Source organism: Canis lupus, chromosome 6, assembly GCF_011100685.1.
Source record: "Canis lupus familiaris isolate Mischka breed German Shepherd chromosome 6, alternate assembly UU_Cfam_GSD_1.0, whole genome shotgun sequence".
Taxonomy (NCBI): domain Eukaryota; kingdom Metazoa; phylum Chordata; class Mammalia; order Carnivora; family Canidae; genus Canis; species Canis lupus.
Genome location: NC_049227.1, coordinates 50,063,452 through 50,090,254, shown reverse-complemented (window position 1 = coordinate 50,090,254; position 26,803 = coordinate 50,063,452). Strand labels below are relative to the sequence as shown.

The following is a 26,803-nucleotide window of genomic DNA, read 5'->3' as shown; positions in this document are numbered from 1 at the left end:
CATGAACATCATTGAGGAACTTGTTAGAAATAAAAATCTCAGGCCCAGCAATCTGTATTTTAATAAGCCCTCTAGGTTACGCTCAACCACTCTATTAACAGGATGAAATAGAATAACAATATAATTTAGATTGATAATTGTTTTTTATTTCTGAAAAGTTTTAGTAGTATTAACTAATTCGGCCAATTATTTTTTAAAATTCATGTTCATTTCTTTCTTTTTTTTTTTAAGGAAGATTTCTATTTTTAAGTAATCTTTATACCCACCACAGGGCATAAACCCACAACCCCGATACCAAGAGTCACATGCTCCACTGACTGAGCCAGCCAGGCACCCGTATTGGCCTGAGAATTATTTAAATTTTGAACCATGAAACTTGTGTCCTTATAATTGCGATTTACACAAACTATCAAACTCAGTGAGAGAGTTCTGGATTTCTTCCATCTACCATACTTGCTGAAAGAACTCAACTCTGTGATCTGATATAGGAAATATTGGCCTAATGTGATAAGCCAGGCCCTCTCTGGGTCCTGGCTCTTGTTCTGTTGGTAAAAGAGAGACACAGAATTCTCATGGTACTTAAGCCTTGCCCAGGACTTCTGGTTTGGGAGTCACACTGTGTCAGGTCAAATTGGACCCCTCTGGTATGTTTCTATGCTTTAGGAAATGATGGAATGTAGTAATAAATGTTAGCTGTGGTTATTATAGAGGGCTGGCTATGTCCACTTAGGCTTAGAAGGTTCTGAAGGCTAGGACTAGTTTCTAGATAGAAATCTAAAATATATGTGGATAGGGGCTACAGGTTATCATTTGTAATTGGTCATATGCAAGCGTGCTGCAGAGCATGCAAGTAGTCCAGAGGTCTTAGTATTCCTTCTGTGATATCCTCCGCTTTATATTTAAGTCTATGTTAATTTGTTTTACCAGTTTCTAACTTTACTTTGCTATTGTACACAGTGTTTTTGTAATCTCTGAACTTCTCATGTATAGCAAAAAGTATCTGGAATAGAGCAGATAGCTCACTGAAGCCAGAGTTGATGGTCTAACTTTGCAAGTGCTCTCCTTTTTTTTTGCTCTCCTTTTTTTTTTTTAATTTAAACAATTTTATTTATTTATTAGAGAGAGAGAGAACAAGCAGGGAGAGAGGCAGAGGCAAGGCCTGTATCAGCAAGGAGCTGGATTCAGGGCTCAATCCCAGAACCCTGAGAACCCTGAGATCATGACTGGAGTGAAGGCTGACACTTCACTGACTTAGCCACCCAGGTGCCTCTGCAAGTGGTCTCCTTGAAGGGTCTAGTCAGCACACCCAACCACAGAGGAATTGGGCCAAAGTAAGGAAGATGCAGTTCAGTTTGGAGGCTCTTGGTGTTAGGGCAAATCTGAGAAAATATCTACTGGGCTTCTTCATAAAATAGAGTCCTCTTGTCTGTAGACAACTGTGCTTTTCTCTTCCTCTGTGGAAGTTCCTCCGGGAAAGATCTTGAAGATCTTTCTTCAAGGATGTTTCTCTAAAGGTACTTGAGTCAACAATACTAGCCAATGGATAGTATTGTTTCTCTTGGAGTGCTTTAATATGTAGTAGGTCATTTTTTAAAACATTTTTTTTATTTGTAAGTAATCTCTACACCCAACGTGGGGTTTAAACTCACAATCCTGAGATCGAGAGTTTCATGCTTTACCGACTGAGGCAGCCACACACCCCATCCTTGGGATTTTTTTTTTTTTTTTGAGATTTTATTTATTTATTGATGAGAGACACACAGAGAGAGGCAGAGACATAAGCAGAGGGAAAAGCAGGCACCCTGCAGGGAGTCTGATGCGGGACTTGATCCCAGGACCCTGGGATCACTACTTGAGCCAAAGGCAGCTGCTCAACCACTGAGCCACCCAAGTGCCCCTTCTTGAAAGTTTTCATTCCAGTATCAGAATATCTGCTATGTTCCAAAAGCATTGCTGGTATAAGACTGGGGCAAGATGATCTATAAGAGGGAAGCTTGGCTGTGGCCAGGAAGGAAATTAGGACAAAGGCCAGTGAGACATAAGATTTTTCTCTATGATCGTTTATTGTGAATTAGTGTTGATTACTTGAGTGATAACTTAACCTATGTGTTCTGACCTGGGAGATATTGGCCAAGCTTCACTAAGCAGATCGTTGCTTTACTGTAATGTTTTTGAGATGTAATTGAGAAAAACAATTGAAGTCCCAAAACATCTAAGTGAGGTAAATACTAGGAGCTTAAAAATTTCCTAAAAATCAGAAAGCTGTAGTTAAAAAGCCAGTTATTATAATGTACAGCATTATGGTCATAGTTAATAATACTACATTGTATATCTGAAAGTTGCTAAGAGAAAGTTGCTTAAAGGTTCTCGTCACAAGAAAAAGATTTTATAATTATACATGGTGATGAATGTTAAAAAAAATGGTTTCTATCCTATAGGCAGCTTCTAATAGATATTCTAAAATAGTTAAGATTTGTAGGTGTATTTTGTGAGAATATTCTTTATCTGATGTCATTCTGAAAGCTTGTAAGGTTTAAAAATTCTTCTAAAGTCCTTAAAAGTTTAATTTGTACTATATTTACTTAAAATTTATTTATTTTTAAAAGGTTTTATTTATTCATGAGAGACAGAGAGAGAGAGGCAGAGACACAGGCAGAGAGAGAAGCAGGCTCCACATAGGGAGCTTGACATGGGACTCGATCCTGGGTCTCCAGGATCAGGCCCTGGGCTGAAGGCGGTGTTAAACCAACCGCTGAGCCACCCTGGGATCCCCCCAAATTTGTAGGTTTATAGTGAAAAGAAAGTTTCCTTTAGAATTTCATCCTGTAGCTTCACAGTTTCTGTTGCAGGATGGTCTCTGCAACATATACTAAAGAATATTCCATATACTTTATTTTTTTAAATATATTTTTTAAAGATTTTATTTATTCATGATAGACAGAGAGAGAGAGAGAGAGAGAGAGAGAGAGAGAGAGGCACAGACACAGGCAAAGGGAGAAGCAGGCTCCACGCAGGAAGTCCGATGCGGGACTCGATCCGGGGGCTCCAGGATCACGCCCTGGGCCAAAGGCAGGTGCCAAACCACTGAGCCACCCAGGGATCCCCTCCATATACTTTAGAATAAGAGTAAGAAAAACAAAAACCAAGCAAATGCAAAATGTTTGAAAACAACCCAAAAGACTCTTGGTGACAAAAGCACAGCATTATGAGTTTGTCCCAGTGGATTTATAAAATAAGTTTAATTCCACATCATTAAATGATAGCAACAGTTTGTTGTGAAATCTAAATTCTTAGTGGAAAAGGGCATCAAAACAGACAATCCAAACTTCTGAATCAGTTGTGGATATTTTCTTCTCCATAGGTGTTTTAGGGAGCAGGGAAATGTAATTATTGAGAGGCTGGGAGCCAGAAGAGCTGGGTCCTTATGCTCAGCATGACTCATGTTTGTGGGGGCTGGCCTGTTTAAGGCAGTCTTATACCACAAAATATGCTTAGGCTTTAAAGGCCTTGACTCTCCTTTCAGTAAATCAAGCCTAACTTATTGATGGAGAACAATAAGTGACAAAAATAAACTAACAGACCAACAAACAAATAATAAAATAACAAAAGGAAATGTCTAGGAGACAATGGTTTCAAATTGAAGAAGCCGGGGCATCTGGGTGGCTCAGTCAGTTTTACATCCGACTCTATTTTTTTTTTTTTAAGACTTATTTATTTATTTATTAGAGAAAGGGAATGAGCAGGGGAGGGGCAGAGGAAGAGAATCTCAAGCCAATTCTCCACTGAGCATCTCAGGGTCATGAGGTGGAGCCCCACAGGGGGCTCCATGCTCAATGGGGAGTCTGCCTCTCTTCTTTTCTCCCTCCCACCTGTGCTTGTGTGCTCTTTCTCTCAAAAATCAATCAATCAATCAATCAATCTTAAAAAAACAAACAACAAATTGAGAAAAAAAGGAGACAGTTGACAGTACCATTGATAGTGATCCTGAAGTCTTTAGATAACTTTAGTGCATTGACTGAACTGAATTGAATAAAATGTATTTTTTTTAAAAGATTTTATTTATTTATCCTTCACAGAGAGAGGCAGAGACATAGGCAGAGGGAGAATCAGGCTCTTTATTTTTGATGTGGGACTTGATTCCAGGACTTGGACCATGCCCTAAACCGAAGGCAGCAGCTCAACCGCTGAGCTACCCAGGAGCTTTCCAGAATAAAATGTATTTTTAAAGCTTTATTTCATAGGGATATTTTCATAAGTCAGTCTGGAAATAAGGACTTTGGTAATGAGACCCACTTTGAGGCAAACTCTTTAAGTTCAGTTTAGGGCAGCCCCGGTGGCCCAACGGTTTAGCACCGCCTTCAGCCCAGGGTGTGATCCTGGGGACCCCAGATCGAGTCCCATATCGGGCTCCCTGCATGGAGCCTGCTTCTCCCTCTGCCTGGGTCTCTGCCTCTGTGTCTCTCATGAATAAATAAAATCTTTAAAAAACAAATAAAATTCAGTTTAAGAGAGCAATGCCATTTTCAGAACACGTGATTTTTTTTAAAATTAATATTTTATTTAGGGATGTCTGGGTGGCTCAGCGGTTGAGCGTCTGCCTTTGACTCAGGGTGTGATCTCAGGATCCGGAATCGAATCCCATATCGGGCTCCCTGTGAGAGCCTGTTTCTCCCTCTCCCTGTCTCTCTGCCTCTCTCTCTGTGTCTCTCATGTATAAATAAATAAATAAATCTTGAAGAAAAATAAAAATCTATTTGAGAGAGAAAAAGAGAGCAGGAGTGGGGGTGGGGAGAGGGGCAGAAGGAGAGGGAGAAGAAGAAGCAGACTCCCTGCTGAGCAAGGAGCCTGATATTGGGGCTCTATCCCAGGACCTTGGGATCATGACCAAGCTGAAGGCAGATGCTTAACCAACTGAGCTACCCAGGCACTCCAGAATATGTGATTCTTGCTTAGGAAGGAAATGCCTAAAGGGATGGTGAGAGTTTCCAGGTTCATTGCTGGAATACCTATAGCTACTTTTCTGTGGTTACATTAAAGCCAGAGTGTTGCAGTTTCATGTAGAATAGCCATCAGAGTTGAAAGAGTTTCTTTTCCTTGTAGAAAATAGAGTTAATGAAGAAGGGTAGGTAGTTGAGGTTTCTTACATTTGTAAATGTGCTATAAAAGCAGGTGTCCTGTGGGTTGTGGTCTCAATGTGTAAGGCATAAAAACTACTTTTACAGTCTGTTTGAATTTATAGACAAATGTTAAAAGGTAGCTATGTTTCTGTATTTTGAAAAACATTTGTCAAAATGCTGTAACTTTTGAAATATGAGGAAGTTGAGCAGATTTCATATAGTTGCATCAGTGTTCTCATTGTTTTATGTATATTTGAGTTTGATTGATACTTTGATTTCATCTTAGATCTTTTTACTTATGTATTTTTTTTTCATGTTCAGCATGTATACAGCATACCAAGTTGCTAATTTTTGGATTTAGTTAATACTTGAGCATGCAGCATATTGCATGGCATATAGCAGGTGCTTAATAACTGTTTGAATCCATGAATGTAATATATGGTTATTGTATTAAGATGTTTGCTGTTTCTGGCCTTTTGATGATTCATCTTTTCCCATTAACTATTTATTTTCAGATAAGTGAAAGGGATTTTTTTAATAGAACATTCTAGAAAGAAAATATTAAGTATTGATGCTCTGTTAATATTAGTATAATATGATCAATAGATTGATTGACACACTTAAAAATAAACTAAAATATCAAAAGTACAGATGACTATTCTGGGAGTGGATATAGCATAGGAAAAGAGCAAGGATAAATTATTACTCAGTCTTTAAAAAAGGACTTGCCATTTGTGTCAACATGGATAAACTTAGAGAGTATTGTGCTAAGTAAAATAAGTTAGAGAAAGACAAATACCATATGATTTCACTTACATGTGGAATCTAAAAAACAAAACAAATGAACAAACAAATAACAAAAAGCCCTCAGACTTACAAATACAGAGAATAAACTGGTGACTGCCAGGGAGGAGGGATGTGGGAGGATGAGTGAAATAGATGAAGTGGATAAAGAGGTGCAGACTTTCAGTTATAAAATAAGTCACGGAGATGAAAAGTATAGCATAGGAAACATAATCAATGAAGTTGTAATAATGTTGTATGGTGACTATACTTACCATGGTGAACAATGACTAATCTATAGTATTGTGGAATACTATGTTGTACACCTGAAACTAATAAAACATCGTATGTCAACTATACTTTATAATAAAAATTAAAAAGAAAAAAGATGAATAGACTTTACATAAAAGATTTAGAGTAAATCTTCAAAAATGTTCCCACTAATAAAGATGGCAATAATTTAACTATTTCCCATTGTATGTCTCCCTTCTTGGAGAGAAATATTTGTTCTATTGTCAAATCTGCATCATGATTGGGCTGTGAAAAGGAACCCTCCACCCTTTACAAGCTCATGAACAAATGCTGTAGAAATGAAATTTGGTAGATTCCACTGATTGTGACACATCTTGGAAGTTGATGATGTTTATCTTCTGCATGTTTTAGCATTGTCTCTATGGTTACACTCTTTTTATTCCCTCTTTTTAGTCATACAGTTTATCAAGAAAGAAAATAGTGCACTACACCTGTTTTGATCAACGGAAAAGGGCAAATGCAGCATTTTTGATAGGTGCTTATGCCGTAAGTACTTTTTCATGATTATTTTCTATAATCAGGCCAATGGAGTACTAACACTGTCAAATAAAATCCAGGCCACTCTTTTAGGGGATTTGAGAGACTGGGAAAATTCCTAGCACCCTGGGAATGGATGTGGGACCGAAAGTGTGAACTACTATCCATGGGCTGTTTAACCCCCAGGTTATGAGAGAATCTTAGAACTGCAATGGGTAGCTTGGATTCCACAGTTGTATGGGTGTTTAATTAATTAATTAATTAATTAATTAATATTTTAAAAAGATTTTACTCATTTATTCATGAGAGACACACACACACAGAGGCAGAGGCATAGGCAGAGGGAGAAGCAGGTTCCATGCAGGGAGCCCATTGTGGGACTCAATCCTGGGACTTTGGGATCATGACCTGAGCTGAAGGTAGATGCTTAACTGCTGAGCCACCCAGGCATCCCTGTATAGATGTTTTTTTAAAAGAGACTATCCAGAAAGAATATTTCTAGAGAAAAGATACATAGTGGAATATTTTTATTTTTATTTATTTAGTTGTTAAGTAGGCTCCATGCCCAGCATGGAGCTTGAATTTACAACCCTGAGATCAAGACTTAAGCTGAGATCAAGAGTTGGACACATAATGGACTGAGCCACCAGGTCACCTCTATAGGGGAAGATTCATTTTTTTTTCAAGAGAGAGGGGTGAAAGGAGGGCAGAGGGATGAGGAGAGAGAGAATCTTAAGCAGGTTCCATGCTAGGCCCAGCCCCACAACCCTATGATCATGACCTGAGCCAAAATCAAGAGATGGATACTTAACCCACTGAACCACCCAGGTGCCCCAGTAGAGTGGAAAAAAATTTTTTTTAAGTTTATATTTATTTATTTATGAGAGAGACAGAGAGAAAGGCAGAGACATAAGCAGAGGGAGTAGTAGGCTCCCTGTGGGGAGCCTGATGCGGGATTCCATCCCAGGACCCCAGGATCATACCCTGAGCCAAAGGCAGATGCTCAACCATTGAGCCACCCAGGTGCCCCTAGTGTAAGACTTTTAAAGACTGTTAAGGTGTTTCTTTTTTGCAAAAGAGGAAATCATAGATTGCATGGAGGGAGGGTTATTATTATTTTTTTATCAACCCATTTATTAATGTATACATGTGTTTGCAGTAGGCAAACCAAATATAAATGCTGCATATATTACAACTTCCTAATGATGGACAAGACTTTCCTAAAATAATCTTGATTGGAACTTTTGTTCTCTGTAAGTACTAAGATATAAGTGTGAGTTCCATGTGAATGTGGTACAGAGTTTTGGTGTGACTATTTTTAGAATTTTCTATATATACTGGGATTGGGCAAAAACTTGGAAGGCAGAAGCCATCAGGACTCAAACTCATTTGTAACCTCTAATAGCTTTTTAGGGACGTGTGGGATCTACTTAGGAATATGCCGGTCTGAAGGCAGGGGAGAGAGGTGTCCTTTCTCGTCGTCCTTGGGGAGGGTCTATGCTGCTCTGAGGCTTGGCAGCACACTGCTGTGTGACCTTTCAAGGGCCTTCCTCTGAAGATCTTGACTGTACATCCCAGTCTGCCACATAAAACCAATAGCTCTGGGAGAAAAAGCCCAGGGGTGGCATTGGAAAGACTGTCAGCTGTTGTAGGGTGTAGGCTGAGCATGGTGGCAGGTGGTGGACAGCCTCCCTGCAGGCTGGGGCCTTGTTTCCAGGGCTGAAATGTCCAGCTCTGCCCGTCTTTTCCCCCTCTGATGTAGCTCTGGTAAAGCCTGGGGCCATCCCTGGTGGCACTTGTCTTTCTCACTCTGTAAGCAGCATGGTATGATCATGATCAAGGATCCTGACTAAGAATCAGAAAAACATTTTTTCATCCCGAAGTGGCTCTGGGATGATGGGTAAGCCACTTTATCTCTCTTTGCTTTATTTAGTTTCCTTATCTGTAAAACGATAGGGTTGGATATAATGACCTCTAAGTTTCCTTCCAATCCGGAGGACACGAGGATTATTTGTAGTGCCAGCCAGACTGTTGCTTGTATTTGAAAAGCATCCACGAAAAGCTGGCTGTTGGCAGGAAGGTTCGGTGAAGCGCTGGTAAGCTGAAGTGCTTAGTTTTCGCTTTGCACTAATTATTACTCATTTGAAACTGATAATTGACACTATTTAGAATATGGAGAGCTGGTAATAACCTCTGGATTCCAGCCATTTACCAGGCGTGTCTTTCCCGAGGGGTTTTGTGATGTTGCATGAGCATCGTCTCCGGGAGTCCTCGGTCATGAGGCATTGCCGTCAGGAAGAGGTCATCTGCTGCTCTCGCCTCTCCTTCCCTCCTTCCCTGCCCTCTTGCCTCCCCTCTCTTCTTTCCTTCTTAATGCTTGTTCTTTCCGTTTCTGGTTTCATCCTTAATTTCATCATGACACCTCTAGAGTTTTAAAACGAAGTTAGGTCACAATAGACGCATTGAGCTTGGGATAAAATACATCTAGTACAGAAGTTTCCACCACTTTAATGCAACCAAATGACGGGAAAGCAGTCTCAGCAGGGTTGAAGAAGTGCTGAGGGCAGCACGAGCTTGCCTTACACGCTCATTACAGTCCGGAGAAGCGATGTAAAGTAATTATTCTTGTATTATTCATTTCCAAATTGATTTTTTTCCCAGTTTTGGAAATGCATTCCCCAGGAGGCTTTTTGACATAATACTTAATAAAAATGAAAGCCAAGAATTGTATTCTTTCCTTAAAGAGAATTGTGTGTCTTACTTCGTGTTGTGTATATGCACTTAATTGTCGGCACAAGTTTTGTAAGAAGAGAGTCAGTCATTTGCATTTGAAGTTATACATGTATTAAATGTTGCTGTTTGGATAAGCCATAATTTTCTGGGGGAAACTTCCTGTTATTAAGGTCAAATATCCAACTACATGTTTGTATCTCCACATTATATAATCTAAATGATATCTCATGCTTATTGTGACAATACAGGCTTTTATTCCTTCTCTCCTTGAACCTGTTTATTGCCACAGTCATTGCCTGTTTAGTAAGTGGACCACCATCAGTGGCTTGCTGAAACAAACAAGGATAGCAGTCATTTTCATTCTTCCTGTTTCGCCATCCCACATTAGACTTGTCAGTAGGTGTGGTCAGCTCTGCCTCTAAAACATATATTGAGTCAGAATACTTCTTTCCATCTCTTGTTGTCCAATAGCTCCAGCCACTGTGGCTGTCCACCTGGGTTACCACCGGAGCATCGTACACTTGTTTCCTTTTTCACTCTTGCTTTTGTTTAATCAGAGTTGCCACACAATTGTCAGAGTGATCTTTTAAAAATATAAATTAGATCATTCATGGCCCTGTTTCAAATTTGTCTAGTGCTTGCTCACTGTTCTTGGCATTGAATTCAACCTCCTTACCAATGCCAGTAAGATCCTCCCTGATCTGGCCCTGTCTACCTCTGTATTCTCCTTGCTCAAGATGCCCCTATCACACTGGCCTTCTAACCGTGAGAATCTCAAGCTTATTCCCACCAGAAGGCCTTGACATTTCTGTTCTCCCTGGAGTGTTTTTACCTGAGACCTTTGCATTCCTGATTCCTTGTAATGTCACTTCCTCAGAGAGACTTCCTCTCAAGTTTTGCTCTGCTCCCCTCAGCCCAGTCACCCTCTAGTCCATTGTCATTTTGTTTTCTTTACAGCACTCTACTCTTTGAAATGATCTGATTTGTTTATGTATTTAGTTGTTTATTATCTCTTTTCTAGACTAGAGGGTAGGAACCCTGTCTATTCTGTTCGTTGCTGTGTCTGGGAGGTGATAAAACACTTAACAAGGGGTTAGGCCCAGGCATTCACCAGTTGAATTGGAAGCTCGCCACCATGGAGCCTTCCTGTTATGCTGAGTCATGGGGAAGTCCAGGGACGGGGGTGTCCCAGGGAAGAGATGAGGTGGCCAGCGTGGAGGGGCATGGGATGCTGCAGGCCACACTACTTAGCAACTGATAATGCAACTATTTTGGTTTTTGGATGCTGAACATCAGCTTTGAACCATGCCCTGCACATAGTAGGTGCTCCATGAGTATCTACGCAATGAATGCAGAAGGAAGGAAGGTGACTTCCTTTAGGTAACTTTAGAGGGAAACTGAAAGTGATCAAATTGGACATAAACTGTAACATGGTTTCTTCCTCATTACCAGAATGTTGTAATTTTGACCAAGCCAACTATGGCCTTTAAAGATGCAGAATTAAAGCAGGGATCAGAGTCCAAGGGCGGTACCTGCTACCCAAAGTCACATCATTACTTTGCCTTTTTTTTTTTTTTGGAAAAACCTTTTTCCCTCCCAATTAAAAAAATTGTGGTAAAATACACGCATATAAAATTTACTGTCTTAGCCACTTCTTTCTTTTTAATTATTTTTTAAATTGAAGTTTAACTGATATAACATTATTTTCAGGTGTACAATGTAATGATTTAATATGTGTATGTATTGAAAAATGATCACCATGATAAGTTCAGTTAACATTTGTCACCGTACATAGTGGCAAAAACATTTTTTTTTCTTGGGATGAGTCTTAACTTTTTTAAGTGTACAGCTCAGTAGTATTAGGTACATTCATATTATTCTGCAGCTATCATTCTGCAGCTATCATATTTTGCTTTTGAGTTTGACATCTTGTGCCAAACATGCACTTACAGAGTCAGGGCTTTGCCTGTGTTTTCTCCATTAGATCAGGACTTTAAGTATGTCACACAAGCTTGTGTTTCTATTTTCTTATCTCTAAGTAGGGAAGAGCCTTTATACATTTTATCTCATAGAACTGTCATGAGTATTAAGAAGGTGATAAAATATAGAACATCATGTTCAGTAGGAAATCCACAAACCCTTCTCTGTGGGTGATTCTAAAGCTGGGGTTGCTAGAATGATGTAGCCACTGGAGATCACCGTGACACTGAACAGATAGATGACAGGCACCATTTCAGGGAAGTCCCTACTGATGAAGTATCACTTTATACCTAAGCTGTGACATTATACTTCTTGAGATGAAGGGCACAGATTTTAAGAAGTGATTAACTTTGTTGGGAAGGTGTTTCCCTTCTAGGATAATACTCAGTGCATTGTTGGCGTTAGGGGTCAGGATGCTGGGATCTTAGTGGCAACTACAGTACTCTCACGTGAGTTTGAAGAAAATAGGCCCTAAGATATTATAAGCATGAATTAATTAGCTTCTTGCTACATGCTTAAAGACCAAATCCTCACAAGTTACTATCTTGCTTTCAGTTCACAGAACTATGATAAAGAGGTCAAGGAGGATTTGTATCAGGCCCATGATGACTGGAGGATTGGAAAAATAATATGTGTGAGATGTTACAATACGTATGATGGTTTAGCTTAGAAAATGAAGTTCAGAGTTAAAGAATTAAGATTTCTCCCCCCGCCCCCAGATATGCAGAGGGTGCTTAAGCAGAGGCTGTAACTGCAATGTGTTTTCTTTAACCCACTTGTTAAGTCCTCACATTGCTAATAAGGGGTCTAATTATGGATTAACTGGAACTGGGCTGAGCCAGATGTCATGTCTGAATTAGAGATGACAAGGCGAGGGTTTGTAGACTTTGTAATCATGTCTGTGTCTGCTATTTATTCTGTAGACTACACTTAACGCCTTAGTAGTTATATTCTATCTCTAAGTCTACTACTAATTGCAAAGAAGCCATTCTCCACCTGGCACAGTGGTTGAGAGCAGCGGCTTGAGCAGAGCCACGGGTTCACCCTCGAATTCACTTGTTAGTTTTATGTCTTGAGCAAGCTATTTAACTCATACAAATTCCTGTTTTTTCCATTTTTAAAATAGAGATAATAACACCCCACCTAACATAGTTGTGGTGAGGACTGAAGGGGAGGTCATGATCATGAAGGTGTCCCGGGGCAGTGCCTTGGCATTTTAAGCATTTAGGAATGGCTGGTGGGTCTAGGCAGAAAAGTTGTGTGTCCTTCCAGAAAGTTTTCTGAGCTATTGTCTGACTTCCCCAAGAGCTGAAGCCTGTGCCTTTCTTTCCACCCTATTTTACATTTACATCCTTCCTTGGCTCAGTGATACTCAGATGGTTGTTAATCTTTTGATTGCTTAAATCACTGGAAGGTGTGGTGTGAGATTTTCTTTTAGGATGTTATTTGCATTTTAAAGGTAGAAACTGTCTGAACTAAGCAAATTTCTCATTTTTGAGTTGTGTATTCAGGCATTCTTTAGTTCAGTAAATATTTATTTAGCTCAGATGAGCTTGACCCAGCACTGTAGTGGGCTCTGGGGAATACAAAAAAAATGAAACATAGAGAAAAGAATGAATGCCTGGCTTAAAATGGGGGACAGATGAGTAATAAATAATTGAGAAAAATGTGCAATAGGAGCCAAATTGGATAAATATATAAATCAACAAGTGTTTTTCTAGCCCTTATACATGAGGCCTTGTTCTGGGAGTTGAGGATGCTAAGGTGAATAACTCTTGTTATTCTTCTGGGGAGGGTGTTTGGGGACCAGGGTCAAACCTGAGGAGAGGGAGGGATCAGTGATGGCCAACCCCAGTAGGCTAATTTGGTGAAGGGATATTGAGAGGGTAAGTGGAGGTGCATGGAGGAGAAGATGTTTTCTTGGGGGGGGGGGTGGAGAGGTTGGGAAATGATTAATATATTTTAAATATCTAGTTTGAAAAGGGGGTAATTCGGTGAATTTATTTGAAACTAGTTTTTTTTTTTTAATTTAAAAAGTGGCATAACCACATTGTAGAAGTAGAAAAATTCTCCTGCAATAACATCATTCTAAACCTGAATATTCACTTAAGTATAAATTGCAGTGTAGTTTTGTGAACCTTTTTTCATTTGGCCTGCATATGTTTTGCCTTTTTTGCTACTTAGATGACCAAATAATATTCCATTTAGAGGGCATACCATTGTTTTTTTTAATTTTTTTTTAACATTTTAGATTCCTTTGCAGTATTTTCTTATAATGTGACGAATATCGTTTGGTATTATGAGTGTTTCTTTTTGTGGATTGAGCCCATTGAGCCTCCCAGGTGCCCCTAACCATTTTTTAGGTTCTTGGAGCATATTACCATATTAAAGTAAGTCTGTACTAAATTTGGCACTATACGATGTCTCCAGTGTCTTTGCATATTGGGTATAGACATTAAAGATATAGAAATCTAATTGGTGAAAATGATACCTCATTGTTTTACTAATCATTTTTTGACTAATGAGATTTATTTTTACTGTATTTATTTGTAGGTTTATTAACTTTTGAATAGTTGGTGTTTTGAAAACCTGTTTCTTGTTTTTGGGCCATTAAAAGTTGAAAAGTATCAGTCTCTTCTTTCCTTTAAGAGAAGAAGTCATTTTGGGGCTCCTGAGTGACTCAGTCAGTTAAGCATCTAACCCTTGATTTTGGCTCAGGTCATGATCTCAGGGTAGTGAGATCCAACCCTGGGTTGGCCTTTGTGCTCAGCAGGGAGTCTGCTTGAGATTCCTTCCCTCTCTCACTGCCCCTCCTATCCCATGTACGCTCTCTCTTAAATAAATACATCTTTAAAAATAAAAAAGAAGTCCTTTCCGTGAATCAATTTGTATCAATAGATGTAGACCCCTAGAAATCACACCCATCAGTCCAAGTTTCTGTGAGAAATTAGGAAGTCCATATACCTTAAATTCTGTTACTTTTCAAAGTACTACGTTAGTAAGTACTAACATATGTCTGAATACGTAGGAAGTGCTGATAACGGATCTAATGATTATTCAACACCTAGTGGTCTACCGAATATATAAAAAAATATATTCAGGATAGTATTATTTAAAAATGGTTCATGAATATGCTCTTAAACCATTGAAAAATGGTAATCTAGGCAAACTAACTCTGAATTTGTTTTTGTTTTTATTGGTTGGGACAAGTATGTTAGTTTCCTTAATCTCTAATTCACAGTTCATCTGTAAATTGCAATTTCAGAAATGTTTATCATTAAAAATCTATAGGTTAGGGGAGAGCTGAGTCCTCCTGGGAGATCCCTGAGAAGGGTGTGGGGGGGAAATCTATAGGTTAGGGGCACCTGGGTGGCTCAGTGGCTGAGTGCCTGCTTTCGGCTCAGGTTGTGATCCTGGGGTCCTGGGATCTAGTTCCACATCGGGCTCCCTGCATGGAGCCTGCTTTTCCCTCTGCCTATGTTTCTGCCTCTCTCTCTTGTGTCTCTTATGAGTAAATAAATAAAATCTTAAAAAAAAAAAAGCTATAGGTTAAGCACATGTTATCTAAAAAACATAGGTGAAATCATCAAGAAAAATATTGGTTCAAAATAATAAAAGCGTTTACCTTAAATATTTATTAAAACAGTAATAAAGTTGATGTTAGCTACTAGTGTACTGTCAACCTCTGTGGCTTCTCATTACATCTCACAGATAGCATTTGCTTCTTCTGCTTATGGAAATTGTGGAGAGGAAGGGAGGTGTGGCATCAGGCTGAGGCAGGGCAATTTCCTGTTTTCAAGTTCCTTCCTTTTATAGCTTGATAGGCAAGAACACTTTTGTGATATTGCCTGTAAATGGGCCAGACAGGCTTTTATCCTCGTAGGCTTATATTTTTGGTGGTTTCAAAAGCAGGTGAGGCTTCCTAAGATAATAGAGCACTTTCAATTTTAAACTCTTTGAATTTGGAAATTCTGTTAGTCCTCAGCATAAAGGAGGAACAATACTATTTTTTATTTGACCCTCCTTGCATGTGATGTTTAGCTGTGGGTTAGGAAAATCAGCTGTTTGCTTTTCATTTGTGAAAGGTATGTTTCTCAAGTTTAACTGAATAAATCTTTTCAGTTTTTTTTTCTATTCTCCTTTTGGCATCCTGATAACAAACTTCTCCTATGCTGTAAATAAGCTCACAAATTTATATACACCTACATATGTATGTACACAACATGCATACACACACATGCACACACTGTATTTAAGTGGTGATACACTATGCTTGCAGTTTACCCACAAATTTTTGAATTTTAGGAAACTTGAAAAGACATGTATACACGTTCTCTATGCCAAAGCTTATGTCTGTTTCATTTATATACTGAATTAAGGGGATGTACTTTTTCACTGCTTGGAATTGTGTGTTTACTTGTTTATTATTTTTCCTTTAAAGGGAAGGGATTGTGTTTTGTTCCTCACAACAGCCTCAGCATCTAAAACAGTGTAGGACATATAAAAAGCACTCAGTAAAAACTTGTGGCGTGAATGGCTGAATGTATAATGTTGATAAAAACATTGATAAATGAAAGTTAATCTTCCACAATTCTTCAAAGTTTAATATGGAGTAATTTAAAAGCTGTAGTACTTAAATTATGAACTCAGGATTAATTATAAAAATAATAGCAAGAATCATAGTGTCTTCAGGTATTAATTTATACTTTTAAAGTTACTGAGTAAGGCAAAATGTTTTATATAACTTTCTCGAATTTTAGAACTGAAATGGGCTTTGTTCACATGTACAACCATTTGAAATTAGTATCATGAATGAGAGTCTTAATTTTAGCCTCAGAGTTTTAGTTTTTTCCCATAGAGGAAAATCCTTTTTTTTTTTTTTAAGATTTTATTTATTTATTAATGAGAGACAGAGAGACCGAGAGAGAGAGAGAGAGAGAGAGAGGCAGAGACACAGGCAGAGGGAGAAGCAGGCCCCATGCAGGGAGCCCGACGTGGGACTCGATCCCAGGACCCCACGATCAGGCCCTGGGCCGAAGGCAGCGCTAAACTGCTGAGCCACTTGGGCTGCCCCAAGAGTTGAATCTTTAAAAATTTCAACTGTATGTATTTTTTATGGAAAAATTTTGAAAAGAGGTACCTGAAGCCTCGAAGAGACTTATCAGAGTGTCACGTGAAATGTGTCTGCGCTGTGTGATGCGAGGGCCGTGATCACCCCTCCCGGGCGTCTACTATCCGCGTGTCCTATGCATGTCTGCCTGGGCCTCACCTGGCAGTCAGAGGAGTCGGAGCCATCGCCGTTCAATTTTATACAAACATCTGGACAGAACAGAGTCACTTACTTTTTTTTTTTTTTTTTTGCACGAGTCGGTGCCTTTATTGGCCGGACCGGCTACTTGAGGGGGCGAAGTGGGAGGAGCGCGTGGCCGGGACGCCGGGGCTGCCGAGCCTCACGGGCTCGCACGTGATGGAGAGGTCGCCAGGTCGTGGCCCATCATCTCGGGCTTGATTTCCACCTGGGTGAAGGTCTTGCCGTTTTCCAACCTGTCGGGCAGGATGATTCCCCGCAGGTGCGTCTTCACCGCCTCGGGCCGCTCTGTCCACGGGTGTGCTCGGTCCGGGGGCCTGCTCCGTCTGGAACCCACTCCATCGGGGGGCCTGCTCCGTCGGGGGGACCCGCTTCATCCAGGTGCCCTCCGTCTGGGGGGCCCGCTCCATCGGGGGGACCTGCTCTGTCCAGGTGCGCTCCGTCCGGGGGGACCCGCTCCATCCAGGTGTCCTCCGTCTGGGGGGCCTGCTCCGTCCGAGGCCCACTCCATGGGGGGGGGCACCTGCTCTGTCCAGGTGCCCTCCGTCTGGGGGGCCCGCTACGTCCGGGGCCCGCTCCATCGGGGGGACCTGCTCTGTCCAGGTGCGCTCCAGGTGCGCTCCGTCGGAGGGTGGGGGGGGACCTGCTCCGTCCAGGTGCGCTCCGTCGGAGGGTGGGGGGGGACCTGCTCCGTCCAGGTGCGCTCCGTCGGGGGGGGGGGGGGCGCTCCATCCAGGTGCGCTCTGTTGGGGGCCCCGCTCCTTCTGGGCGCCTCCTTCTTGACCTTGTGCCGGCGCTGGAGCCGCGAGCACCGCCTCCGCAGCTGCTCGGGGGACATTGAGCCCCCACCCTGCGCAGGGCGGTGAGCTCATGGACTGTGTCCCCGGTGAGGTGCGGCGCCGTAGGCTTCCTACGCAATGAAACACTTACTGGAACATGCATATAGAAACCGGAGATTGTGCTTCCAAATTCTATACCAGATGACGTTAGCTGGCTACTAAACAACCACCGTAGATACTGAATCCATTGATTGTGTTTATGGTTTTCTCTAGTTTAAAGTAAATGTATGTGAATCTGGAAAAGTAGACTCACTTTTGCAGAACCTTAGAGGTAAGTCTCTCTGCTCCAGTCGTGCTTTCTCAGGTTTCATTTGGAGAATCTGAGCCCAGAGTGATCCAGTATCTGCCCAAGGTCAAATCTAGTAAGTGAGAGACTGGAACCCAGATCCTCAAGTTTCTAGTTGGAGTTTTATTGATCCACAGCATGTAATTGAGCAGGGCTAGTCTGAGAATAATGCTACGTCAAAACCATAATACTCTGCAGAAGATTCAGAATAGCATGTGGTATGGAAGGGCAGAAATTTCCAGTTACAAAGCCTTCGGCCATGCAGTTTCTCTTCCAGGTGGCATCTGAGCTTTATTCTGGCTAATGGGGCTAACACCCCAAATACCTTTGGGTACCAGCCAGATTCAGTGGCAGTTCTTCACCCACTTTTTTTGGTGATGCCCATGGGTAGCTTAGGTTACGTCTGAATGTCAGGAGTGACAGGAGAATAGGAGAACCAAAGAGTGACATGAAGTAGTTGAGACTGGATCTCAGGACAGGGCTTTCCAAAGCTTTTTTCACTATAAACCAGAGTAAGAATCATACTTTATACTGCTTCTTAGTATACACACACCATTCACATGTATAACTGTGACAAAATGTTCAGGAAGCAATTCTTCCTTTACAATGAGTGAGTTATACTGACATTTTATATTCTGTCCTGTTTTATTTAAAAAAAAAATCTTAAAAAAAATCTTTACCCCATTAAATTGATGTTGCTGTTACCTGCAGTTTGCAAAACACAGCCATTGCAGAATCTGCTTACTAGGCTGAGATCTGAAATGTATTTGCATGTTTTTTAGAATATTAGTTTTTGGCACTGAGTACACAGGTGACTGTGTGGGTTAGCCCACGATTAAGCATGAACAGCCTCGGGAAAATGGAAAGTGTTCTGAACTTCTCAGAAGCCTCCACTGTCTAAATATCAAGATGTCCAGCTGGCTTTCACATGCTGCTGATTCAGTTGATACTTGATGGTTGGGAAGAGCGGAGTTTGTTTTAAGACCTCGAATAATGCAATCTGTCTTTTCTTATCTCACTTTCATTTGAATCACTATGTTTCCCTCAAGCTCCTACGCATCCCTTTCTTCCTGGCAGCCAAAATGTGTGTTTATTCACTTGTGACAACCTTGAGTGAGAGAAGCCTGAATTTGGGTCAGCCCTGGGGGTCCCAAGGAGCCAGCGCCTAGCCGGTCTCCGGGCCTGTTATGAAGTGTCTCATCCCGCATAGTTTCTATATTTGTGTTGATGGTATGTGATGCCTTAGGCACTTGGTGATATCTAATCTAAACCTTAGGTTTATAAGAGTTTTGGAATGCATAATTTTAATCTATGTAAGTTTCATTTCAAGAAATCTCTTCTTCTTGACCTAGTGAGTAAAACAGTAGCCTTTCCCCCATAATGGACAGTGAAATGAAATTAAAAAGCCCTCTCCACATGTATTTTCTGAAGTTTTAAATAAAGGAGGAGCTCCTGTTGGGGTTGCGGTGTGTGGAGTGATTCTAAGGCCCAAATCCTGGCGACCGCATGGGTAAATTTAGCCGCGCACATGTCAGCTATTAGGTTCCTATGTCAGCGCCATCCTGACCCGTGTGTCTTTCTTCGTTCTCTTTATTGCTTCTCTGCCTCAGCCCTGGGTCCCCTGTACCCACCTCCTCTCACCGCCCCCACCCCATGACAAATGCTTATAGGGTTCCTGAGTTTTTATTATGGGAAACCAAGCTTTTATGATGAGGACCCAAAGCCAGGGGTGTAGTTAGCAAATTCACAGTTAATCGGGGTGAATAGTGGGACTAGGAAAGCGTTACCTCAGCCTGAAAGAACTATTTGGAGCTGCCGTAGTACTTTAGAGAATTACTGAGTAGGGGAGTTAACATTTGTGGTTCATAGTTTCAAATTAATGAGTAGACAGACAGGCTTTTCCATGTGAAGATACTGTGGGTGAATCAGACTTTACACTTTGTTGAAAGGTGGTGTGTGAGTCATTTAGTGGGGCTTGCTTTGAGAAATTTCTAAGTAATAAAGCCATAATTCCCTTCTCAGGGAAACCTTGCCTGATGTTTTCTCCATAATTTGTTTGCCTACTCTTCCCCTACCCCCCATTTGTTTATTTTGTCATTTCTTATTATCTGACCCAGACCATGGCTTAATTATAGCTCTCCTTACCTTGTCTTATAATTGATTATGTGCAATAGCAGCTACTAGAGTAAGCTTCTTGCAATCACTTGCTTTGCCATCTCTCTCCTACTAGAGTGAGCTCCTTTTTTAAGATTTTGTTTATTTGACAGAGAGAGAGGGAGAGAGAGAGAGAGAAAGAACAAGCAGGAGGAGTGGTAGGCAGAGGGAGAGGGAGAAGCAGGCTTCCTGGCACTCGATCCCAGGACCCTGAGATCATGACCCAAGCTGAAGGCAACGCTTAACCGACTGAGCCACCCAGGTGCCCCTAGGGTGAGTTCCTTGAGGGAAAGGATGACCCTTCCTCATGTTTGTATCTCCAGTGTCTAGCATAGAGCCTACCTCTTGTTTTAAGGAATAGAGGAATGAATGAGGTATGAGACAGCCCTGGAGGGGCTTCAAATTTCCAAGATGACTGATCTCATGTTAATAGCTTGTATGAAATGATGCAGATGAACTCCATAGGTGAGGTCTACATCACGCCACTCCTACCCCCAGGTCCTGGCCTTGATTTCTGTCACCAGGGTCTTGGCTGCAATGCTTTTTTTTTTTTTTAAGATTTAATTTATTTATTCTTGAGAGACACAGAGAGAGGCAGAGACCAGGCACCAGGATTATGACCTGAGCCAAAGGCAGATGCTCAACCACTGAGCCACTCAGAAGTCCCTCGGCTGCAATGTTTTAATTTGAAATCAACTGCTTGTTAAAAGCTATGGGAATGGATCCATTCTCTACAAAGAATTGTTGGGTATGCTGTAACTCTTCTAACAGCATCGCAGGGTATTGTCTGTCTTGGAATTGGGACACTTTAAATCCTACTTGTTGTGTGATAAAATATTTATGTTCCCTTCAGAAGTGTCTGAAATTTTGAGAAAATTCTCAGTTGTCTGCATTTGGGTAGAACTTTTGGCAGCAACCTACATCTTTTACCTGGAGCCACATTTTAAGTTTTACTCTTTTTCTGGAAACACATCTGTGAAATAATGGAAAGAGTGACAAAACAGGATTAACATTTTAAAACAGTTTCTAAAATCATTTTGTTTTCTTGTTTCCAAGTTAGGATAATGAATTAAAAAACAACCAGGGCCATTTTTAGGATATCCTGGCATTGGGCTATGCCATTATTAGCACAGAGTTAAAAAAAATATGTTAGATATTACATTTTATACATGTGTACTCACTGATGACAATATTTTACTTCTGAATTCATGGAAGAGGAAGTCAGATTTAAGTTGTTGATTAAAATCCTCTTATTACAATAAAGAATTTTGGGTTTTACCCAGAATGTGGGCCACTAGACTCTTTCTATAAACCCTATTTTACTTTTTTAAAGGCATATTGGTTGACCTAGATCTGAAGTTAAATACAAAGACTCCAGGATTCTGGCTTTTACTTTACCTACTATAGCAATTCAGAGAATAATTTCTCCTCTGAAGAATTGATCCGGGAGAGTGATTCTTCCCTAAGTTGCAGAAACAGACAGATTCTAGAAAGAGGTCCTCTCTTTGCCCTGCCTTGAGGACCCTTCACTCCTCCTCCTCCTTACTGCGCTAGGAAACCCAGAGAAATTAAGGAACTTGGCCCAAGAGGCAGAGCAGGGAGGGACAAGAAACCCTCTACTTTTGGCATTCTAGTCCTTCCCCTGTTGGTTAGCAGCCCCCAGCTTATTTAGGTACCAGAGGCTCAGTTAACGCCACTGTGTGAAATAACCAGTTACCTGTTTTCACCCGTTTTCTCATACTTTGCCCTTGGCTTTCATTTATGGCTGTTAGTCACCTACCACTCCTTGTTATCTCTCTGTGGCTCTCCTTCATCTTTGTTCTTTCCCTGCTACTCCCACCTCTTTCTTTTCCCTCCGTTCCTGATCACTTCTCTCCTGTTGCTTTGTTTTCTTTCTTTCCCTGCTCCTTTCTTAATTGGCTCCTATGTAGAATAGCAATATTGTTTTTTGAGTTTTTTGGTCACATGTCACAGACTCCAACTTGCTCAAGCTTAAAACTTGAATTTTTATGAATTTCCTGGTAACTTAGTCAAAAGAGGAAAGTACAGGGCTCCTTGTAGTCTTCATTGTTTAATAAAAATTCTTTATTCATCTAATGGGAAGGTCTTTCCCTCTCCTCTTCTGTCTGGCTCCTTTCTTTCTTTCTGTTGTTTGAACAAGTAATTATTGAGCAGCTGTGCCAGATGCTCTTCTAGGCTCTGAAGGAGATAGCAGTGGTCAAGAGGGATAAACTCCCTGTCCTCATAGAGCTTGTATTCTGCTGTGGGGCACAAACCAAAGGTCAGTGACAATGACTGTGTGGTAATACGATAGTGACTGGCTGGCTGCTTCAGATTAGAAGTTGAGAGAAACCTTCTCTGAGGTGATGACCGTTAAGCTGATAATGAGGAAGAACATTTTAGGCAGAGGGAATAGAATGTAGAAAGCCTTTCAAGGTGGGAATGAACTTGATATGATTGAGGATCTATGAGAAAGCTGATGTGGCCAGAACACAGAGGGTGAAGGGGCTGATGCAGGTGATGAGGTCTCAGGTCTCCGCCAGGGTTCGTATCTAGAAGAGTCTGGATTTTATTCTCCATGATGTAGGAAGTTGTTATAAAGTTGAAATGATCTGTTTTGCCCTGAAAAAGAACTCTACTTTTAGGTATCTACTTAAAGCTCTCCATGGTGCCATTATCCCTGTGTTTCAGATTTCTCTGATGCTACCATGCAATATGGTCTGATTATTTGTCTGCTTTCCCTACCGTCTTCATTTTTGTATCCCTAAGATATAACTCAGTCCCTACTAGACACATGAAGAGGTAGATTTGACCGATGGGTTGTCAAGGACACAGACAAAGCCTTTTGTTGTGCCCTTGGAATTTTATGGACTTCCATGGCCCCCTTATCATTATTACTTAAAGCTAATGAAATAATACATATTTGTAGTTCTGTGATATAATTCAGGTGTTTAGCCTTCTGACTTCTGTAATGATTGTTATTATTTTTAAAGATTTTATTTATTATGAGAGATGCAGAGACACAGGCAGAGAGAGAAGCAGGCTTCCTGTGGGGAGCCTGATGCAGGATTCGATCCCAAGATCCTGAGATCACACCCTGAGCCAAAGGCAGATGTTCAAACACTGAGCCACCTGGGTGCCCCTGTAATGCTTATTATAACAAGGGTTCTCAACTATAACTTTGTTTCAGAAATATTCACTGGCCAGACCTCTCATATCTGGTGAATCAGAATCTCAGGGGGTAGAAATCAGAATATCTAGATCTTAAAATGGCTTTGAAGGTTTTTCTGAGGCATGTTCGAAGTTGGGGATCCCCTGGCTTTTATTGGAAGGTTTGAAGTAACATACAAGGGATGCTCATTGAGGTTAGGAACGCATTTGCCTCATTCTTGGTGTTATCTATTACTGGTGCCTGGTACCAGTAATTCTTTACTGAAGAAATGAATCACCTGTGTGTAAAACTGTGGCAAATTCTCTTTCTTTCTTCTCTTTCCTTATTTTTCTTACTATGAGTAAATCTGTCCTCGAGTCTTGCTGCTGATCAAAAGACAGGATGAGAAAACGCTGACCAGGGTGAAGGGGGAGTGCTTTCTGGAAGTAGTGAGGTGAGCTGGAGCGGGAAGGAAATTTGCAGTAGCTCCAGGAAGGATGGACGGACTTCCTGTATCTTGTATATACTGGCTATGCATGCAGTAGATCTGTTGGTTGGATTTAAGTTACTTTTATTTAATTTGGAAGTAGATCTATTGGTTGGATTTAAGTTACTTTTATTTAATTTGGAATTGTCTTCACTTGTTTCAGTTTTACTGTTTGTGGAATTAATAAACTTGTAGGGAACATGGTTACTTCTTTAAAAAGTCTACACACATTTCAGAATGATAAATTCTGTTATTTTCTTGAAAGACAGTTCTGTCATGTGGCATATATTTGAGCAGTTTGGGCTAATACACAATAAAATGGCTCTGGAATCCTTTCTGCAAACACCTGCCTGATGGGCAAAGCTCTTGTTTCTCCTGCTTTCTCTAAGCAACAAATCTTTGTAAATACTGGAGGAGAACAACCAGTTCCTTGTTTGTGTTCATTGTTGATTTTCTATTCTTGAGTCAATTCAAAGAACAGTAGCTTACAAGTTACTATGAGATTCTAGAACTGAGATTTAGTTCACATCCTATGTGGATTCTGTCTTAGAAGTTTGGATAACATCTCACCTGCAAACTTCTTCAATTTGGAAAAGGATAAGTGACTATATTTGAGACAGCTGCTTTTTTTTTTTGTCCTTCAGGTGCTCGCTCTAGTTAAGAAAATGAATACATTTGTTTGTCTGGTCAACCTCCTTCCCTCTGCTTACGCTGCTGTAAATTGCCATAAGTTCAGAGGAAGTAAGCCATACTTTGGTCCTATTGCTTTTCCACCCCATTTGTGTTCTATTCCTGGTGAGTTTGGCAGTCATCCCCCTGTGTTTGTCCAGCAATTTTTTTACCTTTCTTGTCCACTTTTCTTCCCAATTATCTGCCTCTGTTTACAGCAGGAAAATCTTTCTCCTCTCGTATTTATTTGCTACACCTCCTGTTGCCTCAGATTTGGTAGCAGTCTTTTTTTTTTTTTTCAAGATTTTATTTATTTATTCATGAGAGACACAGAGAGAGGCAGAGACACAGGCAGAGGGAGAAGCAGGCTCCTTGTAGAGAGCCTGATGCGGGACTCGATCCTGAACCCCGGGACCACGACCTGAGCCAAAGGCAGATGCTCAACTGCTGAGCCACCCAGGCATCCCGGAAGCAGTCTTAATCACAATGCCAAATATTGAGGAAAGCTTTGCATTTTGAAGTAGAGCTAGATATATTAAAGTACCAATCCCACCATTTGAAATAATTCAAAGTTCACTTTTAAAGTCATTCTAAACATGGGTATTGGTTTCCTCATGTTTTATTTTTCTAATCTAGACTTTCCTCAAGTATTAGCACTGAGGGAAGAGAATTTAAAAAGCAAACGTGCCTCTTTAACCTAATTATTTTGTTTTAGTTTTATGTTTTTGAAATGTTTTCCACCACATTTTATTTTAGAAATATGATTTTAATGATAACATGGACTATATGAATCATTTTCGGACTAGCCTAAGAGACTGACAACCATAAGATTTTTATCTTTGGGTAATTATTTCCAGAGATCTAAATATTAGCCTTTACAAATATGCTTTTAGAATAGAATTTATCTGCAAGTTAAAGACATTCTGTAATTGGTTATAGGTGTTAAGAGAATTCAAACACTGATGCTTGGTGTGTTGTGGGTCTGTAATCTGCATCTTTATCATAAATGAAGTTATGGTTCTTTGCCTTCTAAGCTTGGTCAAATTCAGTCCTTGATTTAAAGAGCGTACTCCACTTTTTTAAGCTTTTTTTTTTTTTTAATTTGAAGGTTTTATAAAATAAAATTCATACTATATCCGTAAGTAAGCAGTGAAACTCATAAGTAAGCAGTGAATTTTTGACATGAAACCATTCCATTTGAGAGTATGAATTATTCAAGTAATGTTCTGGAGTCTGTTTTTATATTTCATATAGATTGCCTTCTGACATTGAATGATGGTTGAGGTACAGAGTTGTGTTTACCTGTGTGCCGTAGCATAATAGCCTTGTACTCAGCTTATGTGAGACTAGGGACTCAGGTTTTCTTGGGACCAAATAGTTTTTCTTTTTCCTCCTTAAAAGGGTCTCTTTAGACTTCTGTGTGCTGAGAACATTGGCTTAGTGTTTCCTTGGTTTGCTTTCATAGGGGGCTGTGCTAGTTCAGTGAGATACAAGCAGCTCAGCAGTGTCTGTGTTGGAACATGAGCTCTCTTCAGGCACGAAAAGCCTGAAGTGTTACTGAGATGCAGCTACCAAGAGATGTGTATTCGTTCCGGCTATAGCTGTCAGTTCTAGAAGAACTATCTTTTCAGGCTGCTAAAATTCTGGTTCCCGTCAAATTAAGACGGGAAGACACACAGGGCTAATGTTGTCTGCAGTTTTCCTTAACTGCCCCTCGGAGAGCTGCCCCTGGTTTTATTCTCTTCACGCCCATGAGAGGCAGAGATAGTATTTCTATTCTAAATGAGTTCTCACATAAATAAATCCACTGTGTATCAAATCTCAAATTCAAATTAAAATGTAAAGAGATGTCACTTGAGAGTATTTCAGAGCAAACATCACCACAGCCGGGAGCACAGTCATTCCTAGACCTTGTTCTCAGAAGGATACCAGATGAGTGTCAAGTATTGTTAGGATGGAAGTAAGCTATGAGGATAGAGCCTGGCATCAGGTTCTATCTTACTTCTCCACTTAGTTTGGCCTCCGTATTTGTTCAGATGCATTGTCTTTGCAGGCCTCATAATCTGTGGTTTATAATAGACTCAGAACTGGAAAAACAGGGAGAACGACTTACTTTGTGATGTGTTAAAGACAAGGTGCATTCATTCTTTTAATTAGACTATTCAGTACAACAGATTTAAAATAGATTGAATAAAATACAACTGTTTTAAATATTCAGTTGTATTTCTGGTTTGCAGTCAGACTTAACTAATTTGTAAGTGATTGTTCAACACTGAATATTTCTATAAAAGAAAAGTAGAATCAGTGTGGATTTGAGACATGTTTGCCTTTTTTTCCTTTTTTTTTTTTTTTTTTTTTAGTTTTAACGTTGAATGTAGATATTGTTTTCTCAGTCACTGGTTATAATAAAAGGAAATGAATAAGAAGTGTTGCTATGAAGAGTAAAATTAAACATTTGTTTGTGCTTACATATGACAATTAAGACTCAATGCTGTCTTCAGGAAGAA

At 40.4% G+C, this 26,803-nt stretch overlaps 1 protein-coding gene across 12 annotated transcripts in view; it reads left to right on the top strand.

Annotated features, from left to right (window-relative positions):
* CDC14A (cell division cycle 14A) overlaps window positions 1-26,803 on the top strand; it is a 292,061-nt gene that overhangs the window by 36,194 nt on the left and 229,064 nt on the right. For 11 of the 12 annotated variants that reach the window (XR_005361147.1, XR_005361148.1, XR_005361146.1 and 8 more), the window contains one exon: window positions 6,606-6,698. Coding sequence is in view for 9 of the 12 variants with exons in the window: in XM_038541205.1 (XP_038397133.1) it covers window positions 6,606-6,698 (93 nt within the window). In the remaining 3 variants the exon portion in view is untranslated. Of the gene's footprint in view, window positions 1-6,605; window positions 6,699-26,803 lie in introns of those variants that run through there. The other variant, XM_038541210.1, reaches the window with a different exon arrangement.